Source organism: Pinus tabuliformis, chromosome 6, assembly GCF_031772625.1.
Source record: "Pinus tabuliformis cultivar Carrire ecotype Pingquan chromosome 6, CPIR1, whole genome shotgun sequence".
Lineage (NCBI taxonomy): Eukaryota > Viridiplantae > Streptophyta > Pinopsida > Pinales > Pinaceae > Pinus > Pinus tabuliformis.
The window spans coordinates 385160036-385184773 of NC_142292.1; the positions used below are offsets into that span (position 1 = coordinate 385160036).

The 24738-nt window shown below is 40.6% G+C and overlaps 1 protein-coding gene across 4 annotated transcripts in view; it reads right to left on the minus strand.

The window, feature by feature from the left end:
* LOC149258929 (uncharacterized) overlaps window positions 1–24738 on the minus strand; it is a 324467-nt gene that overhangs the window by 69895 nt on the left and 229834 nt on the right. For all 4 annotated transcript variants that reach the window (XM_089416798.1, XM_089416805.1, XM_089416809.1 and 1 more), the window contains 2 exons: window positions 22623–22707; window positions 22151–22445 (listed from right to left, as the gene is read on the minus strand). In XM_089416798.1, the coding sequence (XP_089272924.1) occupies window positions 22151–22445; window positions 22623–22707 (380 nt within the window). The remainder of the gene's footprint in view (window positions 1–22150; window positions 22446–22622; window positions 22708–24738) is intronic.

Below are 24738 nucleotides of genomic sequence, written 5' to 3' on the forward strand. Positions count from 1 at the left end.
TCTTACCCAGGGACTCTATCATTAGTGCTTTATAGGGTGTTCTAGTTGACTGACGATTCAAGACTTCGATGTCATCAATTTCTTCATATGTAGGGTTCAGCCATCCATCACTTTCCTCCATCATGTCATTCCTTCTTTCCTGGAAAGTATCCTTCTTGGCTTTACATCTGGGGCTTCCTTCATAAGCTCATATGTCTTCACTTTCCTTCAACAGTGATTGATCTAGATCACAAGGTACATAGTTGTGACATCCTTCACAACTCTTCTTTCCTTGATCCTGCACACATACCTAGACTTTTCCAAGAGGTCAGACACCAAAACAAATCACATATTACCTTTTGGTGATGGCCTTTTTCTAATGACATCTTCTTGTAGGTCTCAACATCCTACATACATGTTGACTCATCTACCAACGATATCTGTTGTCAAGGGTCTTCACCTTTTCAGACTTTCATCAAAGTCTTTACATCATTCCTGGAGATTTCCTGGTCAAGTCTTCCTAATCCTCTGGATATCGATTGCCTTTATCATGTTTGCATGTTTCACGATTTATTCCATACCCGTGTCTTTCATTCCCAAGAGCTCTCAGAGTTCTTCAATTGTGATAAACTACCTCATACTTCATTATGAGGACATATTATGTTGATTTCATCTAGTTTGACTTATGTCTTTCTGCATCCTTTCAAAGGAGGAGATCCTTTCCCTTTTTTATCATGCTCAATCCATTTTACCTGCAACCACATATCATGACATTATGATATCAAATACAAATACAAATACATACCTCATTTTTCCCTTTAGGCTACTTTCAACAGCTTTCTTGATTGAACAGATCTTCAATCCCTTGATCTGCTTCATCATGTCATTAGTCCTTCATCTCATGAGTTCCAAAAGTTGGAATTCCTGACGAGACATCTGCTGCCTTTCCAAACTAGAAGATCCTTTGCTGAGATCTCTATCAGAGATCCTTCAGGATCTAGTATATCCCCATCTGGAAAATGTTTCCTTTGACCTGGATGACTTCTTTCTTTCCTTCAATGTACAATGAGATTCCCAAGAGCTATGTTATTTATGATTCCATACGAGCTCTTGCTTCCATGATGTCACAATGCATCTTACTATGTTCATATCTGCCAGGACTTCTGATAGGATCCTTTTTGAGAGGGGTACTATCTCATCCATAGTAGAGATCCATTACTCCCTCTTTCCCTTGATCCTTCCCTCTGCTTTCTCCATTTGTCAGGTAATCTTTCCATAGTACTTATCTTGTCAACCTTTCCTCTGCTTATCTGCACTTATTTGTATCCTATCAACTTGCCTTTCTCTATCTAACATAGAGACCACAGACTGTTGATCGAGGTAACCTTCTTGTTTATGGACATCTGTTACCTTGCTTATCAATATCAATATCAATGATGATTATCTATTCATCATTTTCCCAGATCTCTCCATTGATGAAGATATTTATTCACTATTTAGCGCCTTTTGCACTTTATTTCAGAGAGTATATTCTTTTGTGTCTCCTTTCTTACTTCATAGAACCTTAAGAGTTCTCATGACTTCAAAGGAGACCTTGAGGTACTGACTTCATTCCTTCATGAGGATTTTGTCAATCCTACTGCAAGAACTTTGTCTAACCCATAGATCTTCTTGCACTGATGAAGTCAATAAACCAAAACTTGATTATAGAATAAAAGATACTTACTTGATATGTGAAGACAAGATCTTCACCTTGATCATGTTGGCTGTTGTTGAAGTAGATGCATTGATGCTTCCTTCGGATAGGATCCTTGTTGAAGCTTCTCTTCAAGTCCTTCAAGAGTAATTGACTTGAACATCTGGTCCTTGCAGCATTGAGGTTGTTGGCCATGATGTATAGAGACTCATTAAGTAGAGTTATCATGATTGTGTCAACAAGCACCTTCATTTTTCATTGAGTTTTGTCCATACAACTGGTGACTGAAATGTAGTGAGATCTATTGTAGGTGAGCTGATTATGTATGCCTTTGAGCATCAGGCAGAAATAATTCCATTGTAGAATGATTGAGATCACTGTTGCATAGATCAAAACTGTGAGAGTCTCCAAAGTCATTGCCATGAATGTTTCATCAAACTATTTGATGATGTAGACCACTTCTAGGTCTTGAGGTCTTGTTCCTTGATTGAATATCCTTCAGCTAGATTGATGCTTTGACCTTTGAATGTCTCTTTTCTGCCCCTTTCCTTGATTGTTGAACCAATCGCTCTGATACCATGTTGAAGAATCTTAGGGCATGCATATTAAGATGATTCTTCTTTGACATGATAACAATTTGTGAAGTATTTAAACAATTTATCTTGGCTTAATGTTTACTTCATTATTAGCATGTGTATGTTAGCTTCATCAAACTGCTATCAAAACAAAAGAGACAAGAACACAAATGTTTTGGCTTTCTAGCAGGGCCAAAACCTCTCCCTCTTGGAGAGGAAAACCCATGCAAAATTCTTCTTATAGAGATTCCATTGACGAATACCAAGACCATGACCCTTGACATAGTTAGCCTCTCCAAGACCAAGACATCTTATCCTCTTCCTAGCCGAGATCGTCATGACTACTGCACTGCTGAAGTCATCACTGTTGTATCACTGAGATCTTCATCATAGCGTCTTCATCATATTATAGAGATCTCGTCTCTATTGAGATCTTCATTGTGATCTTAATTCTCTCCCTTGATCAATGTACCGAGGGCTTCATTACTACTACACCATTCTTGAATCATCACTAAACCTTAGCTAGAATCATCATCATGCTGATTGTGAGCAGCAGAGAGCATACGTTATAACAGAAGTTTCCAAATAGTGAGACTGAGGCTATATGAAGACAGTCAGGATTCTGAGGTTCTTTCATCACATACATCCACTGTCATGGAACAGGTCCACCGAGATTGTGATTACACTCTTTCCCTGAGATCCTTACCCTCTATGTAAGTCAAGACTGTGAGTGATGTTGTTGCTCCTTGTTATGTCGATAATGTGATATACATATATACGTATGCCAAGATTGAGATAGCATGATCTCCATGAAGCTGAGACTGTAATAGATACGTAGTCCTCTTCGTCCATCCGAGATCTACTAGCATGAGGTCCCTTCTTCATCAATCCTAGTATTGATTCATAGATATGGCAAGAGTATTTAGCCCAATACATTGATCAATTCTATGTCCACATTATACCTCCAAGTTCTTGTCATGACCACACCTAATACCCTAGCCGAGGTGCAGTCAGACCCTAGTGCAGACCTGCTTCTCCATGTGAGATTTCAGAGTGAGATCTTCTTCCTTGATTGTGTGCTCTATGCCTTCTTCACTGCGGCTCCTTCACCTAAAAATTCAAAGAGACAAAAATGCGAAATTTCTTATTGTCTTTTGTTGACCCTTTCGTGGGTATTTATAGTAATTTGCCCATATATGCAAGTCGGCGTGAGTTTGTGAGCCGTCATGACTCTTTCTTGAGCCGACGTGACTTTCATTTTCCTAATTAGTTTGATATTGGAGCCGACATGAATATCTTCTTCTTGATTTCGCTTGCAGACTTTGAGAGGCTTGTTTTGAGGCGTTGATCTTGGTCTTGGAGGGTTGTTAGACAACTTTGAAGACTTGTACATATTTATATAAACTCATGAAGAGTTTCTATACACATGACATGACTCTCTGACATATAAATAAATCCTAAAGACATCAAGAAGAAGTCTTTCACCTAGTGACACTTCTTGCTCATGAAACCTATGTAGCAAGATTACAAAAATAATTTATTTCCTTTTATTACATCAAATACAAAGATCATGTCATTATGAATATGGAACCTAGTTACACTTTCTTCAATACTAGAGTGGGAGGACTATATAGAGTCATTGGAAGACCTCTTTTTAGCAAAGATCCACTAAACCAATCATCAGAGTAAGATATGGCACCGAAATAAAAGGAAGTCCAAGGGACCATTCCCCTCTAACAAGATCAAGTCCGATGATAATTCCGAACAGGATATTGGAGCGGTGAGAAAACAGGTTTGGAAGGATACTATGGCCGAAGAATCAATTATGAAGAAAAATGCTTGGGACGTTAGCTTTAAAAGGTACAAGGAGGAAGTGTGTATCGATCACTCTCAAAGGTTTGATGTATAGGATAGGAAGTCTCTCATTAGCAGTTTGAAGCAAGCACCATGAGCCTATGTATGTATTGACAATTACTTCATGAAGCTTAATATCTCAAGAAGCAAACTGGTCCAAGGTATGAATTTGACTTTGACTTTGTATCTTGACGATCTATTCCTAACAAGTAGCGGGCCTCCAGTGGTTAAGCATAGGAAGGAATGTGGTATGAGATATGGGTTTATATGGATACATCGAATTTCGTCTTACTTCGATTGATGACCAGATTGAAGCATGGATTGATGTGACCCTTCTGAGCAAGGGTTCGGGTTGACCGAGGACACTGAGTCGGCTCTTCCCCCCTGTCTGAGCTCCCAGGGTGAGGAATTGAGATGTAGAGCTCCTAGGGTTGAGGAAACTCTAGACAATAGGATGTCACTCATAGGGTCGAAGATGTTGCTCCCCTATCTTGGTCTATGCAGAGTATACCTCAGTTGGCATCTGTCTTTCCCACCCATCTGCCAAATGGGTGTTCGCTGCTTGAGTTAGGCGTGACCCTTACTATTTATGGTAAGTGGCATTCCCCTCAAGCTAGAGATGCAGGTGTTTTATCACTTGACTCTTCTCGGTCATGTTGAGGAGGTTGTCAGAGTTTTCTGGGCTGTAGCATTGGCTCCTCGTTGGCAGAGTTTCCCAGGATGTAGCATTGGCTCCCCACTGGCAGAGGTTTCCTAGGTCGTAGAATTGGTTCCCCGCTGGCAGTGAATCCAGGTGGTAGCAAGTGGCTCCCCGATGGATAGAGGGTGGTAGTTGAAGCTCCCCTATGATTCTCCTTCTTTAGATTCGAGAATGTTTCAGCAAATAGAGTTGAACAAAGATGAGATATGATGTGATGACAGGGTACTTAAGTTGATTACATGATGCAGTTGGAATTTCTCCCTAGTTGAGAGGGAGTGTTAATTTTTGGCAGCTTAGTGACAAATTCCAACCATGGGACTAGATTCCTCTTTTCAAGCGAAACAATTTTGACTTTTGAAGCACTTGATTTGGACAAGGGGAAGTGGATTTTTGAAGTGAAGCCCACAATTGCACAAATTGTCAAGTTGGCCTAGAGAGACTAATTAGCCCTCCTCCAACGCCTATAAATACAAGTGACCTCCAACTCATTTGGACACACATCATCTCACAACTTCTCATCTCCCTTCTCCTCATTGGTTCGTACAAATTCCAGGGTCCCTTCACACATGTGGGCTGGAAAAGAAGGATGAAATTTCAGATGGAGGAAATTTGAAGCAGACTGCAACTTTGACCAGCATTGACTTTCATTTTCTAGACAAAATTTTGGTTCAATCTTTTGAGGGCATTTCTGTCTTGGCAAGCCTCAATTTTTGGCATGAAAACCGAGGAACTCTGGGAACTTTGTGTTGGAAAATGTAACTAGGTTCTGTCTTCATTAATGTATTTGAGTCGTCATCAAATGCACTTGTCAAAAGAATAAAGAAAAGAATTTTTATTATTGTAACAATGACTTATTAAAGCATGGGTTTCCTGCTTGGGTCATCATTATATTAGTCAAAGTCCCCATTGTGGACTCCTAGAATTAATGTTGAGTTTATAGAGTCATTGCATATTCAGAGAGACCCTTCTTGGGTTTTCGAATCATGTAAAAAAGTTTAGTATTGAGTCCAATATAATTTATGTATCCTCCACACCAAGTCGACCTAGAAGAGATCAAATCGGCCTAAGGACACCAATTCGACCTCCTGTGAAGCCTATAAATAGAAGCAACTCGAATTCATTGGGAGCATCTCATCTCAAGCTAGTTCGATATCTCGAAGGAAGATGGAGAAGTGAAAAGTGGGTCGAAGGAAGCTAAAGGAAGTGTGAGTTGGGTAGAGTCTAAGGAGAAGAAGAAATCGAACTTTTGGTTCCTCTCTCTCTTTGTTTCGTGCCCTAGTTTGGGAGATCGAAGTCTTCCAAGTTCCACTGATGCCAGAAACTGCCTAATGCCGAAAGCTCCTACATAGTCGAAGTTATTGGAAAAGAGGTCGAAGATCTAGGAGGCTGACTTGGTGTGGAGGGAAGGTTTGGTCTTTGTCTAGAGTGAAGAGTCTCAAAGAATACTATTGAAAGGAAGAGAATTTTTTACTGGGTTTTACCCTCGAGGGGGGTTTTGCCCTGGCATAGTGCCTACATATTGTGTCTCTTGTTTTGTGATCTTCATATCTGAAAATTCGATAAACCCCGAATCCTACTGCAACAACTAATTATGTTTCTTCTATTTGTTACATAAACTAAACAAATTATTTACTGCGTTCTATGATAAATATTGAAACTAATACACTGCAGGTTTAACAAATAAAATATTGCGGATTAAAAATAATGCTGGAAGAATAGATGCACACACACACAAATACACAATTATTTTTGGACTAAGTCCCCAAAAAAATCCAACTCAAGGAAACCGATGCAACAACTGAGGGTTTTAATATTATGCAATAGTAAATCTGAGTACAAAACTATGGATGCTCAAATCTAGCAATCCATACAGAGAAATGACTGACAATAAGTCTAGTGAGAAAAATCTCACTCCCACTGGCATTCTGACACTGAGCTTGGCTCAAGTTGAGTTGCTCTCTGTTGCCTATGTGCAATCCCTGCGTCAGCTGACACAGTAGTGTGTCCCACAACTCAGAACTGCTTCCCTCTTGCTATTTGATCGGTTGTTGTTTGGAAGATGGACCCTTCTGGCCTCCAGCCTCTAACTTCGTCTTCTGCCACTGAATCACTGCTCCCCAGCAAAATACAAAATCCCCTCTGAAGCTCTATGTTGCCTCTGCATGGATCTACGCTGCCTCTCTATGACACTCACTGCCTCTCTGCAGTGCACTCACCGAAACTGGAAAATATTCCTCCGGCCTTACTGTCCCTGCCCCTCTTTCACTGCTTCAAGCTCACTAGCTCTCTCTGTGACAACTCAGCGCTACTACTCTAGAGTTTGATCTGTCAGTGAATTCAAACTATTGGTGTCTCAAGTGTGTTCTCCAACCCCCATCAAATTTCTTCTTATAATCTCTCGTTAAGGCATCAACGGCCATGATTAAAATTTAATCAATGGCTAAGATTAACTAGAACTCAATCCATGTCTGTTAAAATTGGAAACTAGCGCAAAACTCCAGGTGGGTCATCTTATTAATGGCAGCTGATATTTTTCTTGGATCCCTCTCATCGAGAGGTGTAGGATTGATCTAAAGATCATCCGATTCCGATAAGTATTCATGAAGATATGAATTTATTTGTGTTATGGGGCAATTCGTTTTCTAAAGATCATCCTCTTGAATAAGGCACCAAGCAAAACAATGAAGAAAGCAGTTATGTCGGCCTCAAAATGTATATAAATATCAAGTCAACTCACATATGGAGACACAACGGTTCACTGGTTCATGTCAGCTTGAATACATGGACAAACAACTATATATACGCAGCTAGAGTCACCACAGAGAGACAGAAAAAACTCGGACTTCTCTGCAACTTCAGATGAGGACAAAGGTACAAGATTTTGGATGGTACAGTGATCTCGTTGATGAAGACCTCGATGATGGTGCAACAATGATGATGATCTCAACAATGACAAAGAAGAGGATTGGTGTGTTGGTCTTGGAGTGGCATAATAGGCCAAGGGTCATGGTCTTGGTATTCGTCAATTGGAATCTCTATAAGAAGAATTTTGTGTGGGCTTTCCTCTCCAAGAGGGAGAGGTTTTGGCCCTAGCAGAAAGCCAATATCTTGTGTTCTTGTCTCTTTGTTTTTGGTAACTATTTGATGAATATAAGACACACTCTAATAAGAACAAATGAAGAATGTGCTAAGAAGAAAAATTAAAATATTGTTGATTTGGGGTCGCATCGGATGTGCTCTAGCAACGAAATTTGGTGGAGAGGTTGCGGCACATGAGATCTCCAATACCCAGAAAGGGTTTGGGCAGATTCTAAACAGATCAGGAGATATTAAAATAATTAATATTTTTAATGGAGTCCCTAAGTCTAAACTTGGGGAAAATAAAATATTGATGTGTATTAATATGAATCTGTGTTAAGAGTGGTCCAAAAGACATGGATCAAGCCAGATCTAATCTTAGCCATTGATTAGGGACTTAATCTTGACCGTTGAGATGTCAACAGGAAAAATATAAGAGGAGACATGAGGGTCACTTGGAGATCACACCAGATGATCAATCATTCTATTCTCTAGAGCGGGGTTTGCTAAAAGCAATAGAATCAGTGATCGGGAGAGCAGTTAAGGGCCATTGAGTACAGAGGAACAGAGAAGGCAGAGATTGTGTCGGGAGAGCAGCGCAGCAGCCAAGGAGGGTGACGTAGAGCTAGCAAGGGCTCATGCAGGGCCATGCAGAGGCAGCCAAGTGCTACGCAGAGCACCAGAGGGGCCAGCGTAGCTGACGCAGAGGCTCCCAAAGTTGACGCAGGGCCTCCTGGGGCTGACGCAAGCCAAGAAAGGCTGACGCAGGGCCAACGTGAGACAGAGAGGGGCTGACGCAGTCCAGATTGGGCAAACGCTGGGGTTGCTGGAGCAGTTTTTTGTTGAGGAGCTGCCAAAAGGTTTTTCTGAGGTTCCAGCCAGGAGATTTCTCTCAAACTGTGAGGTATAGCTGCTAAGGAAATTCTCTATTGGATAGGCTAGTTACGGCACCCAGATTGTACTCTGATATTGCTTAATAAGAAAACCCTCAGATAGCTGCACTGGTTTTCCCGCATTGGGTTTTTCTGGGGACATTGGTCCAAAAATAATGGTGTCATGCGGTGTGTTTGTTCTTGTTTCTTTTAGTTGTTGATCTGTAATATGTTGAGCATGCACTGGTGTTTATTTTCAGTATTTACTTTCTAAATAACTTGTTAAAGAAAAATTAACAAGTAGGTAGGAATAAATCAAAAGAAGTGCATGAAGGGTTTCTAAATTAAGTAAAATTAGAAACTTCAACATGGTATCAGAGCGTGATTGTAGATCACAGCAGGACTAAGAGACATCAACCGAGCGGAGCAATAGCAGCAGAAAACAGTTGTCCCAAGTGACAGAAGTTGTTTCTAACAGCGCAAAAGCCAAGGAAGTGTGACACAGAGCCAGCTAGAGCCATGCAGAAGAAGACGAGAACTGCGCAGAGCCTCAGAGAGGCTAGCGTTGCTGACGCAAAGGGCCAGAGGGTTGACGCAGACACATCTAGGGTAACGCAAAGCCAGCGTGAGGTAGAGAAGGGCTAACACAGTTCACAGAGAGGCAGTTGCTGGGATCTAGAAGGTTGCAGGAATATTGCAGAGTGGAGTTGGTGAGGTACTCCAGTCAGAACGGTACCTGACAGAGCAGGGCCAGAGGAGTTGTTACCAAGGGTTTCTAGCTTGAGGAACCTGGAGCAGCAGTGCAGTTACACAAGATGATCAGAGTAGGGGCCATCTCAACAAGCAGCAGAAGGATTTCCAGGGGGGAAATCAGGACTCAGAGGGAGTCCATAAGAGAACTTCCAGACGGGAAGTAGAGAATCAGAGGAGTCAAACAAAGAACTTCCAGGAGGGAAGTAGAGGAGCGTCATGGCACTTCACATGGTAAGAGACCAGGATAGACTGGACAGAGCATCGAACTTCGCAGTCTTGAAGGCCAGAATCTTATCAGTGCTTGACAGGAATCGTGGCAAGAACTTCGCCTTAAAGGTTATAGCTATCCCAGTTGACCCCAATGATAATGACAAGTATGAGGAGGCGATGGCGAGGGCCAAGTGCATTATCCTTGATGGGGTCAAGGATCATATGGTACCACATATAGCCGAGAAGGAAACAGCAGTTGAGATGTGGGAGGCTCTCAAGAACCTCTACCAGCATACTTCTGTACAAAGAAGAATGCTGCTCAAGAACTAGATGAGGTCGTATCAGACGAAGAAGGGTCAAACTATTGACTCCTTCCTCGGAGGACTAAATGACATCCGAGATCAGTTGACTACTATAGGAGCAACACCGGATCAGGAACTTATGGTGAGGACAGCCCTGAATGTTGTCTCAGAAGATTGGGAAGTTTTTGTCCAGAGTACCCTGGGCAGAGGGACTCTCTGACCTTGGGATGAGATGTGGGCAGCTCTTTTCCATGAAGAAATCAGATGACAGTCAAAGACTGGTAGCAGCAGCAAAGGGATCAAGGTCAAGGAGGAGGAGGAGGATGTGGCCCTAGCATCTAAGGGAAAGCAGGAGAAACAGAAGAAGAAAGATTTCTCCAAGATGAAGTGCTTCCACTGTGGGGAGATGGGTCATTATGCGACTCAGTGCCCAAGGGAGAAGAGTAAGGGAGAGTCTTCCAAGACTAAGGCGGCGCCAGCACGAGTAGAGAAGGAAGTTTTGATAGACGATGATTGTGCCATGAGTGCACACGCACCACTTGAGCGGAAGTGGGGAGACATCAAGTTGTAGTCAGGAGGACTACAGGCGATGAGGGGCGGCATTCTCGAGGTACCCAGCCTCTTGGATTAGACCTTGCTACGGGAGACCCGACGAGGAGTAGCAGGACTGGCTGGGTGGGTAGAGACGGATGTGGATGGAGCGGCAAAGGGAGCTACAGTGCAGGAGTCCTGAAACAGCGCAGAGCTAGCAGGCTGCAGCAGTGCGAGAGGCACAGGAGTGTTGCACCAATGCAAGAAGGCACAGAGAGGTTTGCAACGGGTGCAAGATGCAGGAGAGTTGTTGCAGCAGCACAAAGATTAGAGAGAGGGAGCACTTGTCAACGGCAGAGGGAGCTTCAACATCAGTGGGTGTTTCTAGCCCAACATGGAGGTCAGTTGGGAGATCAGTTACTTACTTCTCAGTAACTAAGTTACAGTGCAACAGTGGGCAGCACGATGTAGCATGATGAGAGGAGGAGCAGTGCAGACGCAGTGCTGGGAGAAAGGACCAGCAGTAGCACGGATGCAGAGGGAGTTGTCATACAAATGCAGCAGTGGCAGTGGCAGAACCATGGGCAACAGTACAATAGGTAGCAGTGCAGAGGATGTTGGGCAGGAAGGCCTAGCATCAGCACAGGTACCGATGTCAGATGATCAAAGTAGTACTCAATGAGGAGTATTGCTAGAGCACAGTCCTCGCTAAGAGGGAGTGTTGATTTGGGGTAGCATCGGATGTGCTCTAGCCACGAAATTCAGTGGAGAAGTTGGGGCACATGAGATCTCCAATACCCAGAAAGGGCTTGGGCAGATTCTAAACACATGATGAGATATTAAAATAATTAATATTTTTAATGGAATCCCTAAGTCTAAACTTAGGGAAAATAAAATATTAATGTGTATTAATATGAATCTGTGTTAGAGTGGTCCAAAAGACATGGATCAAGCCAGATCTAATCTTACCAGTTGATTAGGGACTTAATCTTGGCCGTTGAAATGTCAACAGGAAAAGTATAAGAGGAGGCTTGAGGGTCACTTGGAGATCACACCAGATGATCAATCATTCTATTCTCTAGAGCGTGGTTTGCTAAGAGAGATAGAATCAGTGATTGGGAGAGTAGTTGAGGGGCATTGAGTACAGAGGAACAGAGAAGGCAGAGATTGTGTCGGGAGAGTAACGCAGTAGCCAAGGAGGGTGACGCAGAGCCAGCAAGGGCTCACGCAGGGCCACACAGAGGCAGCCAAGTGTTGCGCATAGCACCAGAGGGGCTAGTGTAGCTGACGCAGAGGCTCCCAGAGCTGACAGGCCTCCTAGGGCTAACGCAAGCCAAGAGAGGCTAACACAGGGCCAACGTGAGACAAAGAGGGTTGACGCAGTCCAGATTGGGTAGATGCTGGGGTTGAAGGAGCAGTTTTGTGCTGAGGAGCTGCCGGAAGGTTTTTCCGAGGTTTCAGCCAAGAGATTTCTCTCAAACTGAGGTATAGCTGCTAAGGAAATTCTCTGTTGGGTAGGCCAGTTATGGCACCTAGATTGTACTCTGATATTAATAAGAAAACCCTCAGATAGTTGCACCGCTTTTCCCGCATTGGGTTTTTCCGGGGACATTGGTTCAAAAATAATGGTGTCATGTGGTGTGTTTGTTCTTGTTTCTTTTAGTTGCTGATCTGTAATATGTTGAGTATGCACTGGTGTTTATTTTCAGTATTTACTTTGTAAATGACTTGTTAAAGAAAACTTAACAAGTAGGTAGGAATAAATCAGAAGAAGTGCATGAAGGGTTTCTAAATTAAGTAAAATTAGAAACTTCAACAAATACCTCACAAGTAGTTATCATGCTAGAAGAATCACATTAACTACATTTGCCCTAGATTCTTCAACATAATCTATTCTAGAAGAATCACATTAACTACATTTGCCCTAGATTCTTCAACGTAATCTATTCTTTCGAAGTGCATTGAGTTACAAGTTGCTCCAGCCGTTGGAAACCCCAAGTACACAGAGCGAGGAAGGAAATCGACCTTGTTCGGCCTTAAGCTTTGATCTAACCATTTATTTTGGGCAAGAGGGTTTGGCTAATAAATTAAAATTATTCTTCATCAAAATATTTTCTCAAAATCTACTTGGGCTAATAATGTTGTATTTGCTTAATAGAGCTAATTTTCTCTTGTAAATTATTGTAAATAATTTGTGAACACTTTGTAAATTATTCCTAACCCTTCTAAATTATTTTTATCATTTGTAAATAATAATTTGGGGTTTTATTTTAGATTTTTCTAGATATTTTGTCTTGGGCTCTATTTATTCATCTTGCAGGCACTTGATCTCAACATTTCAAAGGCAAATCTGAAGCAGAAGTGACTAGACACTATTCAACCCAAATTCTTGGGGTTTTAGGGCCAGCATCAGCTTTTGGAGGAGTCGTCCAACCTTTTTGGGAAGTGCATTGGGCTTGTAGGGGTAGATCTTAGTCTCCAGACCGTAGATATAGGCTCTGGAGACTAAGATCTACAAGACCCAAGTCCCCAAATTTGGACGCTGGGCCTGGAAGAGGAAGTCACTATCCCTAGAGGGCCTTTTGTTGTTGCAACCGAGGTTTTTCTTGGTAAATTATCTTCTAAAATTGTTTTGCAAGTGGATTCTTAAGTTTGAAGAAAAAAATTTGGCGTTTAAAGGCTAATTTCACCTAGCCGCAAGGCCTAGAGGCCAAATATGGCCTCGCTATTTGCGTTAGACTCTAGAGGGCTACAAGCCCTAGCCGTAGGCATTTTTAACCTCTCTAAGAGGGTCACAACCCTAATCAGGTCTCTAAGCCTAGGTCGCAGTCCTAGAAGGCTTCAATTTCAATTTTTGCAAGTGATTTCAAGGCTAATACTTTGTTTTGCAGGCCTACAGTGAATTTTGGCAAGGGTTTGCAATGGTTTTCCATCATATTTTTGTCATTTTGTGAGCTAATCTTGGTTTTGCAGGCTTATTATCCATCAAGTAAGGGTTTCAAGGGCCAAAAGTTTAATTGATTCATCATTCCAGCCCTTGGAGGCCTAGCCGCTAGCCTCAAGGCCACTTTTGGACCTAGCCGCAAGGGTTTCTAGGCCTTCTAAGCCTAGCCGCAGCCCTAAAGGGCCTCTAAACCCTAGCCGTTTGCATAATTTGTCATTCAAATTATTTTTGGGGGCTAATCTTTGTGTTTGCAAGAATATTACACTTGTTGGAAGCCTCATTTCACCATCTTTTGAAGTAGGAGGCTCATCTTGCCTTGGTCATGGGGTTTTGGTGACCTTCTTCCTTGTTTGCTAGCTAACAATTGGTGGTTGTAGGTATTCAAGGGTCAAATCATTGTCAATACACTCCATTGGGTGCCTCAAGTTTTCCTCAACGTAGCAAACTTGCTATTGAAGTTAACCTACTAGGCCTAAGGATTTGCTTCTCTTATTCCCATCCTTCTTATCTCATTGTTTACATTTATATCATATCTGAACATTAATATTTCAGTGATGAATAAATCAAAAAAATAGGCCTAAGCAACTCAATAGTAAGCATACAAGACATCTGAATTTTCTTCATACAGCTACCTCTTCCACGTCATGTTTCCTTTAGGATCTTTCATCCAACCACATGAGTGCTAATTGTAGGTGACATCTACAACTCTCCTTCGGTGGCCCTGTATCAACCCATCCAGATTTTGTTCAAAAAAAATCAAAAGTGAACATCTAATCAAAGTTACCTTTTGTGATGGCCTTTCATCATGACATATTGCTTGCAACATCAACATCCTACACATTCATAAGCACATCTCCAAGATTTTCAATGTCAAGGATCTCCTTTCTTTACAAGCCTTATCAAGGTCTTCATGCCTTGTCTATGAAGATGTCATCACCAATTCTTCTAGTCATCAAATGTTGATTTACATGGCCATAGTGGCACCTTACATGATCTCTTATTTCTTTCTTCACATATTGCTCCCCAAGAACTTCCATTCATAGTTCCTTCATTTTTGTCAATTGCCTCATATTCCATATGAGGACATATTATGTTGATTTTATCTTTTCAATATGTCAATCATGACTTCATGCATCTTTTCAACGGAAGAGATGAATTTTCTTTGATCATACTCGTGAGGAAGAGTATTCACCTATGTTATCTGCAACTATATGATGACATCACTTAATCTATCAAACATATGTATACATACCTCTATTCTTCTTTTGATCATCTAGACTTCCTTTGGCAACTTTCTTTCCTTGATTGAGAGTATTTCAACCATCTTGTGATGCACTCCTTTGTCATCATACCATCATTCTTCCAAACAATGAATCCCATACAAGGTGGAATTCTCAGCGAAACACTTGCTTCTTCCAAGAGGTGAACCTTCTAATGAAGATTCCACTGGAAAATCTTGATTATCCTCATCCTGCAAATGCTTCATCCTAATGATGATGATGTATGATGAATTCTATGCTAGATGAATTTCTTCTACCCATAAGTACTACTTATGCTTTCAATGAGGTTACCAAGAGCTACTTCCTTACTATGATGACTGTTGCAACCATGTAGATATTTACTTCAGTTATATTTCAAGCTTCTTGTACTGATGACATGAGCTCTTGCTTCAATCGTATGCTATTATGATGCCATCCCCTAAAATGATGCATCCTATCATGCTTTTAATGTTTCCTACCATGATAGTTATATTTTACAAAAACTGAAAAGAACTAGGTGGAGGAGATTATCTCAATCATAGCAGAGATCTTTTACTTCCACCTTCTTTGATTTCTTCTTTTCAGCTTCTTCCACTTCTTCGATGACATGGGCTTCTTCCCTTCCTCTTTTGTTGTTGTCCTTCTTGAGTTTAGGACAATTTCTCTTATAGTGCCCATATTCATGACAATCATAGCATTGGATTTTCAACATATCCTTCTTGTTCTTTTTCTGAGGACCAAACCTTCCAAATTTTCCTTTCTTCCTAGCCATGGCAGCAAATGCTTGAACTTGTTTGTTTGATCCTACGTCGCTTTTTTCGTTCAGCCTAGTTTCTTCAATCTTACAGAATGACCAAAGTTCACTAAATGGGGTAGCTTCCTTCTTTCCATAGAGACTTGATGTAAAGTTGCCCCATTCCTCTAGTAATGCATTGAGCACTATGGTGGTCATTTCTTTATCAGACATTATTTCTCCCAACTCTTGTAGTTGGTCTCTTATTTCTGACACCCTCATAAAGTATGAGGCTATTCCATCTTCCTTTGAGATCTTCATTTTGTATAGCTCATTTCTCAAGGATATTACTTCTCCAGTAGTACTAACAGAGAACAATTCTACTAGTTTCTCATATATTTCTTTTGATGTCTCCAATTTTGATACATAAGGTATGAGGGGATCCTTGATAGATTTTATAAGAATCCTTTGAGCCATTACTTTCCTTTTCATATACTGTGCTAAGGCTTGAGCCCTTTGGAGTTTTAGTGATTGAACCCTTAACATGTTCAACGACTTCATTTTCTATGAGGATCAAATTTTTCCTCTTCTTCTATGCAAGAAAGTTTGATGACCCAACCAATTTGTTGCTTTCCTTGCAAATGAAGTCATTTTGATAGCAGATTCAGTCATAAATATAAGAGTACTTACTTGACAAGTGAAGATGCTTCTTGATGACAATATCTTAAACTTGATGCCTTCTTTATTTTTGATGATGATGTTAATAGAAGATGTCTACTTTGATGAAGATGTCTTCCTTCAAAAGTGATCCTTTCAAAAAGAGGGAGATCACCTTGATTCCTTGATGCTGATAACAACACCCCTTCTTGCTTTTCATGGACTTCAAGATGCTTCAATGAATAGTCCCTCTTTGAGTGGAGGTAGGGTCTTGTAGATTTGTTCTTTCTGATGGTGATGTGAATTTCTCAAGAGTTCTTTTTTAGTGTATAACTCTTACTTGGATGATCTAGGTTTTGAGGTCTTCTTTCTTCGGGATGCGATGATCCTTGAGATGAGTGGTCCTTCTTGAAGATTGATGCTCTTGATGATTTTCTTGTGCTTAGACCTTGAGTGTCCTTCTTTGAGCTGCCCTTCCTTGCCTTGATACCTTAGCTCTTATACCATGTTGAGAAATCTAGGAGTAGCTAGATGAGGTGATTTCTCTTCCCATGATAACTACTTGTGATATACTTTTACTTGATTAGTTTCTTCTTTCACTTTATTATTAGTGTTCTCTTCATCAAACGGCTACCAAACCATAAAGAACAATAAGACAAGAGGACAAAGAATATAGGCGATCAACCAGTGCCAAAACCACTCCAATTGAGAGGAAAACCCACAAGAATTATTCTTCTTATAGAATCTTCAATTGATGAATTCCAAGACCTAGACCCTTGATCAAGACTCCTCCAAGACCAATTCAAACTTTTCCTGCTTCTGCAACTTCGACCTGCCCAACAAATTCTTCTGCAACTTCGACCTGCCCAACAAATTCTTCTGCAACTTCGACTTGCCCAACGGATTCTTCTACAACTTCAACCTGCCCAACAAATTCTTTTGCAACTTCGACATGCCCAGCAGATTCTTCTGCAACTTCGACCTATCCAGTAAATCCTTCTGCAGAAACCCTAGCCCTTGCACATGTGGTAAATCCTTCTCCTTTCTTCTTCGCTTGAGTTGATTTTCTCCCCAAGAGAACTCGACTTGAAAGGTGAACTCCTTGATGCCCTAACTCGACTTCTACAACTCGACCTTTACTGTTGCAATGGATGCCCTAATTCCTTCACACCTGTGGAGAGAAGTAGCCCCAAAACAATCCAAAGATCTTGTCCTTGTTCTTATTTCCTCATCCTTCCTTTCTTCGCACATTTCCCTCTCTTGTGAACAAACTTGTGTGAGTGAATTGTGTTTCTTCCAAGTGAGGTTGAAGTCTCCTTTATATAGGTCTTTCACTAGGTCGAATTGCACCTTTTTAGGCTAGCTTGTCCATGTGTGTAGGCCAACTCCATCTTTGCACCACAACAAGGTCTTGGAGGGCCTTTTGACTCAAATAGTTTTCTTCACAATATGTAACATGCCCAAGAAGGGTCTTTCATACATGACAATGACTCAATTGACTTGTAAACTAAATAACAAGCCCTAGAAGCTCTCAATGGGAGCTTGACCTATAAAATAAATTTCTCTTGAGCATGAAACCCATTCCTAAAGGACAACAGTAATAAATTTATTTTTCTCTTTACATCAAGTACATAAAATCGTGATTACATATGTCATTATGAAGACCAAACCTAGTTACATATTTCAACAATCCCTTGTGGGAACGGAGGCACCTAGGTTGTTAGAACTCCACGGGAGGTATCGTTAATGAGGCCTTAGCCTCCTTCCTTTGGAATTTTCTCTACAACTTGTATTCAAGGCTAGTTGCAAAAGAATTGAGAAAAAGGGTAAATCTAGATTAGGCATATAATTAAAAATAACCAAGAGCTTGCATCTCACCTAGCCTTAAGTCTTACATTTCATCTGGGATAGAACTTGCATATCTCAGCAACTATTCATCCGGTAACTTGGAATTTAATTCACATTGCACAAGTAAATAGACTCCTACGACACTTCTCTCTAATTAACAATCTCAATAAATCTAATCAAGTGGTGCTTAATAATCATACTTGCCTATTAATTTTAACCAAGTTGCTAGGCCATTCAGTTGTGTCTCCTTTACTTGTTGGTTTCCAACAAGTAGTTCATCTCTTCATCCATAGGGACTACCCCCCTTAGTTTGCAATTAGGAGACAACTTAAACGGAGAGGGCAGAGATCAGAGTGACAGCCCCTGCCCTAAGCGTTGTCGCAAATCTGCTGTACAATTTGAGCGACAACACAACCCATTGTCTACCTTTATTTTTTGTCCTCTCTTGCTTGCAGTTATTTCCAAAAGACACATGGGTTTGTCCTATATTTTTCCAGTTGAAATTCATACACAGTCAACCCATTAAAACCACTTAGTTAGCCCATGACTTATACTTAAAATAACCAATTCATCAAGCAATATCCCTCCTCAAGCAATGGACTATGTGTCCCATTTTCTCAGCCATTTTAATTTATATTTACATGATTACGAGGAAATGTTTGCAAGGAGAATTAACCCACAGGGAATGTCACAACAATCATTCTTCCAGTATCAAGTATGTTGATCAGAATTAGGAAGATTGGTCCTAGAGGCCCAAAAGCACTTAGTTGAGTGAGTTCCTTTTAGCATTAGGCTCACTCTCCGGATAGGTTGAGTGAGCACATTTAGCATCATGCCTAAAATTACTCATAAAGAGTGAGGCCTTCAGAGATTCACCATGAGTCAAGACATTAACCAAGATGATGGTGAACCAAGACTAGTCTATATACCATGTGTCAAAGGGACGAGAATTATGGTGACTAGTTGATACTAATGATGTACCATGTGTCAGGAGTACCGACCAGGATTATGGTGCACCATAAGTCAGAGGTATAGAGCGGAATTATGGTAACTATTTGATGTTGTTGATTTACCATGGATCAAAGTTGTTGACTTGGACCATGGTAATTGAATGATGTTGATGAAGAATTATTATAACTTTTTCTTAGAGAAATTTGTCAAAACTGGCTCACCCAACAGAGAATAATCTCAGCAATAGTACCTCTCAGTCGAAGACAGATGTTCCGACTGAAACCCCGAATAAACACTCTGACAGCTCCCAGCTCTAGTCTGCCCCACGAAAACCCCAGCGTCAACCTCTAGTGACTGTGTCAACCCTTTCTGGCCCAACCTCTGCCCAGTGTCACCCTGGCTTGCCCTACGTCAACCTTTGGAAGCACTGCATCAGCCCTTAGAGCCTCTGTGTCACCTACGCTGGCTCTCTGAGGCACTGCGCAGCTCCTGGCTGCCTCTACGTGAGCCCTGGCTGGCTCTGCGTGAACCTCTGGCTGGCTTTGCGTCCCTCTCTCCCGGCTTCTGCGTTGATCCTCCTAGTACTATCTCTGCCTCTCAGCTACAACTCTGATCACTCTTTCAACTTCCTCAGCAAACCCTACCCTAGAAAATCGAAATCTTCATCAACTCTGTGTGTTCTCCAAGTGACCCTCAAGCCTCCTCTTATACTTTTCTCGTTGATAAATCAACAGCCGAGATTAAGTCCCTAATCAACGGCTAAGATAAGATCTAGCTTGATCCATGACTTTTGGACCATTCTAACACAGTTTTATATTAATTCACATTAATATTTTATTTTCCCTAAGTCTAAACTTAGGGACTCCATTAAAAATATTAATTATTTTAATATCTCCCAAACTGTTTAGAATCTGCCCAAACCCTTTCTGGGTATTGGAGATCTCATGTCCCTTAGCCTCTCCACCAATTTTCGTGGCTAGAGCACATCTGATGCTACCCCAAATCAACATGTTAGACATGTTCTTCATCTCATTTGAGCCCCTGAAATATATGTAATGAAAAATAGAAGACATGTTCTTCATGACGATTTCAAAAGAAATAATTTTGAATTTTTGGATCCAAAAGGATCAAGTCAGCCATTCTAATGTCAAGTTCGACAAGCTGGAAGAGACGCCCATTTGGCATCACAAATGACTATATATAAATTCATTTCATCCTCCTACTCAAGCAAGCAATTCGGACTATTTAGGGCAAACAAGAAGTCGAATTTGAGGCAAAGAAGAAGTCAAATATGAGGCAAAGAAGAAGATGAATCTGAGGCAGATTAAGGACAAATCAAAGGCAGAGTCTCTGGGCATACCAAAGCAGCAGGACCAATATTCTTGGATGCAGAAGTAGGCCAAAATTCAGCCCTAGCACATCAGACCAGGCCGAGTTCATCGGGCATCAGTTTGACTTCACATAAGGGTAGTTTGACCAGGTTTGACCATAGTGATATTGTTGGTCAAGTTGACCTTGTTCTCGGCTAGAAGATTTCCCCCATGTGGATTTTCCCAGGGTAAATTGTTGTGTCTCTTGTTTGGATGTCTATTTATGATCCTACCGGCATTTTGTTCTTACTGCTGAGATCTTCTGTGTAATCACTTTATGATGAATGTGAATACAAGAAAAGATTAACATAAGAAATCATAAGAAGTAACTATCAGTTTGAAAGACCCTTGAAAAATAAACAGTTCCCACCAGTGTGAATCAGTTGTGAAGCCATCTGAACCAGCCAAAGAGGTTGTGAACCAGTCAGTTCAGTACTGAACTAGTTCAGGGGTTGGAAAGCCTAGATGGATCCAGAACAGCCAGTACCAATCCTAATAACACTGTAGAGAACAGTGTAACAATAGAAAAGAATGGCCATACCAGACCAGCCTGACCCAGAACAGACAGCTAACGTCTCACACAGCCCACACACAGGAATCCTTGCAACATGTGACAGAACAGATAGCAGCAAATCCAAAGACAGAAATTTGAAACAAACAGAGAAGTTCGAAAAAATCTCAGGGCCCAATGATGACAAAGAAAGAAAGATTCAAAATCCAAGAACAAAGACACTCAAACCAGAACATACAAAGAAATTAGAAACATAAAGGGAGGTTTCAGAACAACTCAGGACCCAATCACAACAAAGACGAAAGAGAGATTCAAAGTCCAATGTGATGGAAGAATGAAAACACTCAGAAACCAGAACATGCGAACAAAATATTTGAGACTGTAGGATGAACACAAGAAGATTTGCAAGTTAATCGGATGATTCCATAGTACTTTTTAAGATTTTTGTGATAACTAGGGAGTTCTGAAGCTAGCAAATAAGCATGTGTTCCATTACCAAACAAAACATACTGATGTCCACTGCCATTATATTCAACAGCTTCTAGAAAATGGATATGTTGATCTGAAATATTGTCCAACTCATGTACAGAATGAGGACATTCTCACCAAGTCTCTTGGGTCTAAAAAAAAATGTAAAATTTAGAAACAAACTTGGTGTAGTTTCTAGAATGACCATTAAAGAAGGATGCTATAGATTTATTTAGTTCATAACAAACATTTGGACTATAGATTTAGGAATATTAAGAAAGTCAATTTTTTATTTAGTTTAATTTATGCTTTAGTGTTGTATTAATGACTTGGAGTACATTTAAATCATTGAGAATATATGCACTTAATATAAAGGAAGATGTGATCTCTTCATTTTTCATATAAAAGAAGTACGAAGTACAGAATATTAAATAACTACAAAGCTTAGTATTCACTTAAACAGGGACATTTAATTTATTTAGATTCAGTTCAAACTTGTTTCAACAACTTAAAAAATTCCAGCCCATTGAAAACCATTTCAGAAAATCTCTTAGTAAAGTGAAACACAGACTCTTTTGAAGTTTCTTTTAAGAATGTGTGCACAAGGAACAGAATTAGCTGAAAAATACACAGCATACCAAACAGTCTTAATAGACATCCGAGTGCCGACAGTTGAAAAGTTTGTCTGAAAGATTGGGATTTCCTTCAACAATCTAAAGTGCTTTGGATTCAACTTGCATATATATTACTCTCCAAGAACTCTCCCAATATGGGAATAAAAAATGCATTCCCTGCCCACACCCTAGCCATCTCTCACCCTCGTATTGACAAGATAACTGAAAGAAGTCAGAACACTTACCAGAGATAGATGCCATTGTGACCAACATGGGTAGTTGCCAGCATATCCATACCCGGTGACAATGACAAAGCTGTTACAGCTGAATCCATGCGCATTGCATTGAGTTGCCTAGATGAAATTACATCCCAAACTCTTATGGTCCCATCCATACTAGATGACAATAGCCACTTCCCATCTCCACTAAAACACAAATCAGTGACACGGTCCATGTGCCCAACAAATATGCGCACAAGTCGCACAGCAGTGACATCAAATAAACGAAGAATCATATCATCTGCTGCAGTTGCTAGAAGACCTAGGAACAATGAAGATGGCACATTTGAGATTCTGTAAGTTGCATCATACAGTATCCTTGAGTAAAACAAGCAATATATGATTGCCAGAACAGAACTACACCCCCACCCAAAATCCAAATATCCATGACATAGATGAAAGCAGTATATTTGAAGTCAATATAAGTGAAAAATAATACCATTTCCTGGGTGATACACCATCTTAATTAATGGGACCTCAATTTCCCATCGGAACTTTAGCTCACGGCCCTTGAAATCCCAAACCTGCAAAACAAAACAAACTGAGTAAACAAAATATAATAAAAGGATAAAGATTCTCAGGATATACTCTTGCCCATAGATATATTATACAGTCAACTATGGGCAGGGTTTGAACACTATAAACATGGCAGAAATTGGGTCAGGCTTTTATATGATATGCTCTCAATAACCTAAAAGCTCTGCAACTTTCCCTTTCGGACTTCATTCTGAATAGATTTTTCTCTCAGGTTATTTATGCCATATGTGAAATATTTAAAGCAAGCATAATATTGTTGAGTATAAGCTCTTCAATTCCAGAGCATACAAACATAAAAGACGATTGGAGAAGCTCCAGAAGCTGCAAGAGAAGAGATTTTCAAAGGAATGTCATAGGTGTTGGAGAATGCAATAGGGCAGCTATTAATTCAAATTCTCCTTAACCTTAATAATTGCTTGTGAAATTTATTTATTTTCATATGTTTCTTTGTTAGACTTTTTCATCAAACAATTATCAAGAGCAGAAATAGTAAAGACAATGGACACAGAAATTAAGCTCCAAGTAAGGGCAAAACCCCTCCAAGGCAAAAACCCAAAAAATCTCTTCTGTTCTTATAGAATCTGCTTCAAATGAGAAAACCAAGACCCAAAACCCTAGACCAAGTCCTCCTCCAAGCAACAAGTCAGCCCTCCAAGAAGCCCTTTCCAATTAGGTCAGAGATCAATCAAATCAACAAGTATCAATTTTGCTCCAACCAGCTTCCGTCTTCAACTTCGGCCCCCAGCTTCGACCTGCAACTTCAACCCTGTAGTAGCTGCAAGAACCCTAGCTTTTTCACACGTGTGAGAGAAAATGGCCCAAAAACAGATTTTCTTGCTTCTTCTTGATTTATCTTTGCTTCCTAGACCTTCGCTCTTGCTTCCTCCTTGTTCCCAGTGTCAAATCAAACTTCTTGAGAGAGATCGAATTGGTGGTTAATGAGGTTGAATATGCTTCTATTTATACACATTTGTGGGGTTTATATTCCCTCTTTTAGGTCGACTTGTGCTTGGAGGCTCATAGAATTTTCTAGACTCAAAATCAATATCTTTTACATGTTACAACTTGCCCAATAGAGTCTTATACAATTGACAAGGACTCTCTTGACTCAAGAAAAATAATCTTTTGACAAACTTTAGAAGCATGAAGAACATGTTTGACCTAGATGACCATCAAAATGGAGCATGAAACCCATGCTTAAAATAATATTTTTCTTTCTTCTTTTTCTTGTAACATAAGATATACACAATGACTTGAGTACACTGACAATTATGAAGACCGTGTTGACTTTGGGTAGCATCGGGCGTGCTCTAGCTCTAAAATTTTGTGGAGGCGCTAGAATACATGAGATCTCCAAGACCCAGAAATCGTTTGGTGAAATTCCACCCGGATTGTGTTTTATTAAAATAATTAATATTTATAATGGGGTTCCTAAGTCTAAACCTAGGAAAATAAAAATATTAATGGGTATTAATGAAAATATGGGTGAGACGCTTCTAAGTGACAAAGATCAACTCTAATTTAATCTTAGTCATTGATTAGGGACTTAATCTCGGCCGTTGATTCATCAACAGGAAAAGTATAAAAGAAGGCTTGAGGATCAGTTGGAGATACACCAAGTTGATCAATCAGTTCGATTTTTCTAGGGCGTGGTTTGCTGAGAAAATCAAACAAGTGATTTTAGTTGCAGTGAGAGAGGCAGAAGCAGAGATTCAGATCGGAAGGGAAGTTTCGAGCCAAAGAGTACATAGCAGAGAGGCAGTCTAAGCATCAATAGAGGCAGCACAGAGACCTACATAGCCCAGGAGGGGCTCACATAGAGCTCAGTCCAGAGGGGCACTTGCAGTGGCAATGTAGAGTATTCGTCAATAGTCCGAGATTTTGCTAGAGAAGCAAGGTTCTAAGCCAAGAGGGCTGAACAGCAATCTTCATCCAGCAAAAAGGGTGACGCAATCTTCTAGAGGCAAGACACTGGCCCACCCAGTGATTGCACAGGGACTTCACAGTGTTTGCCGAGA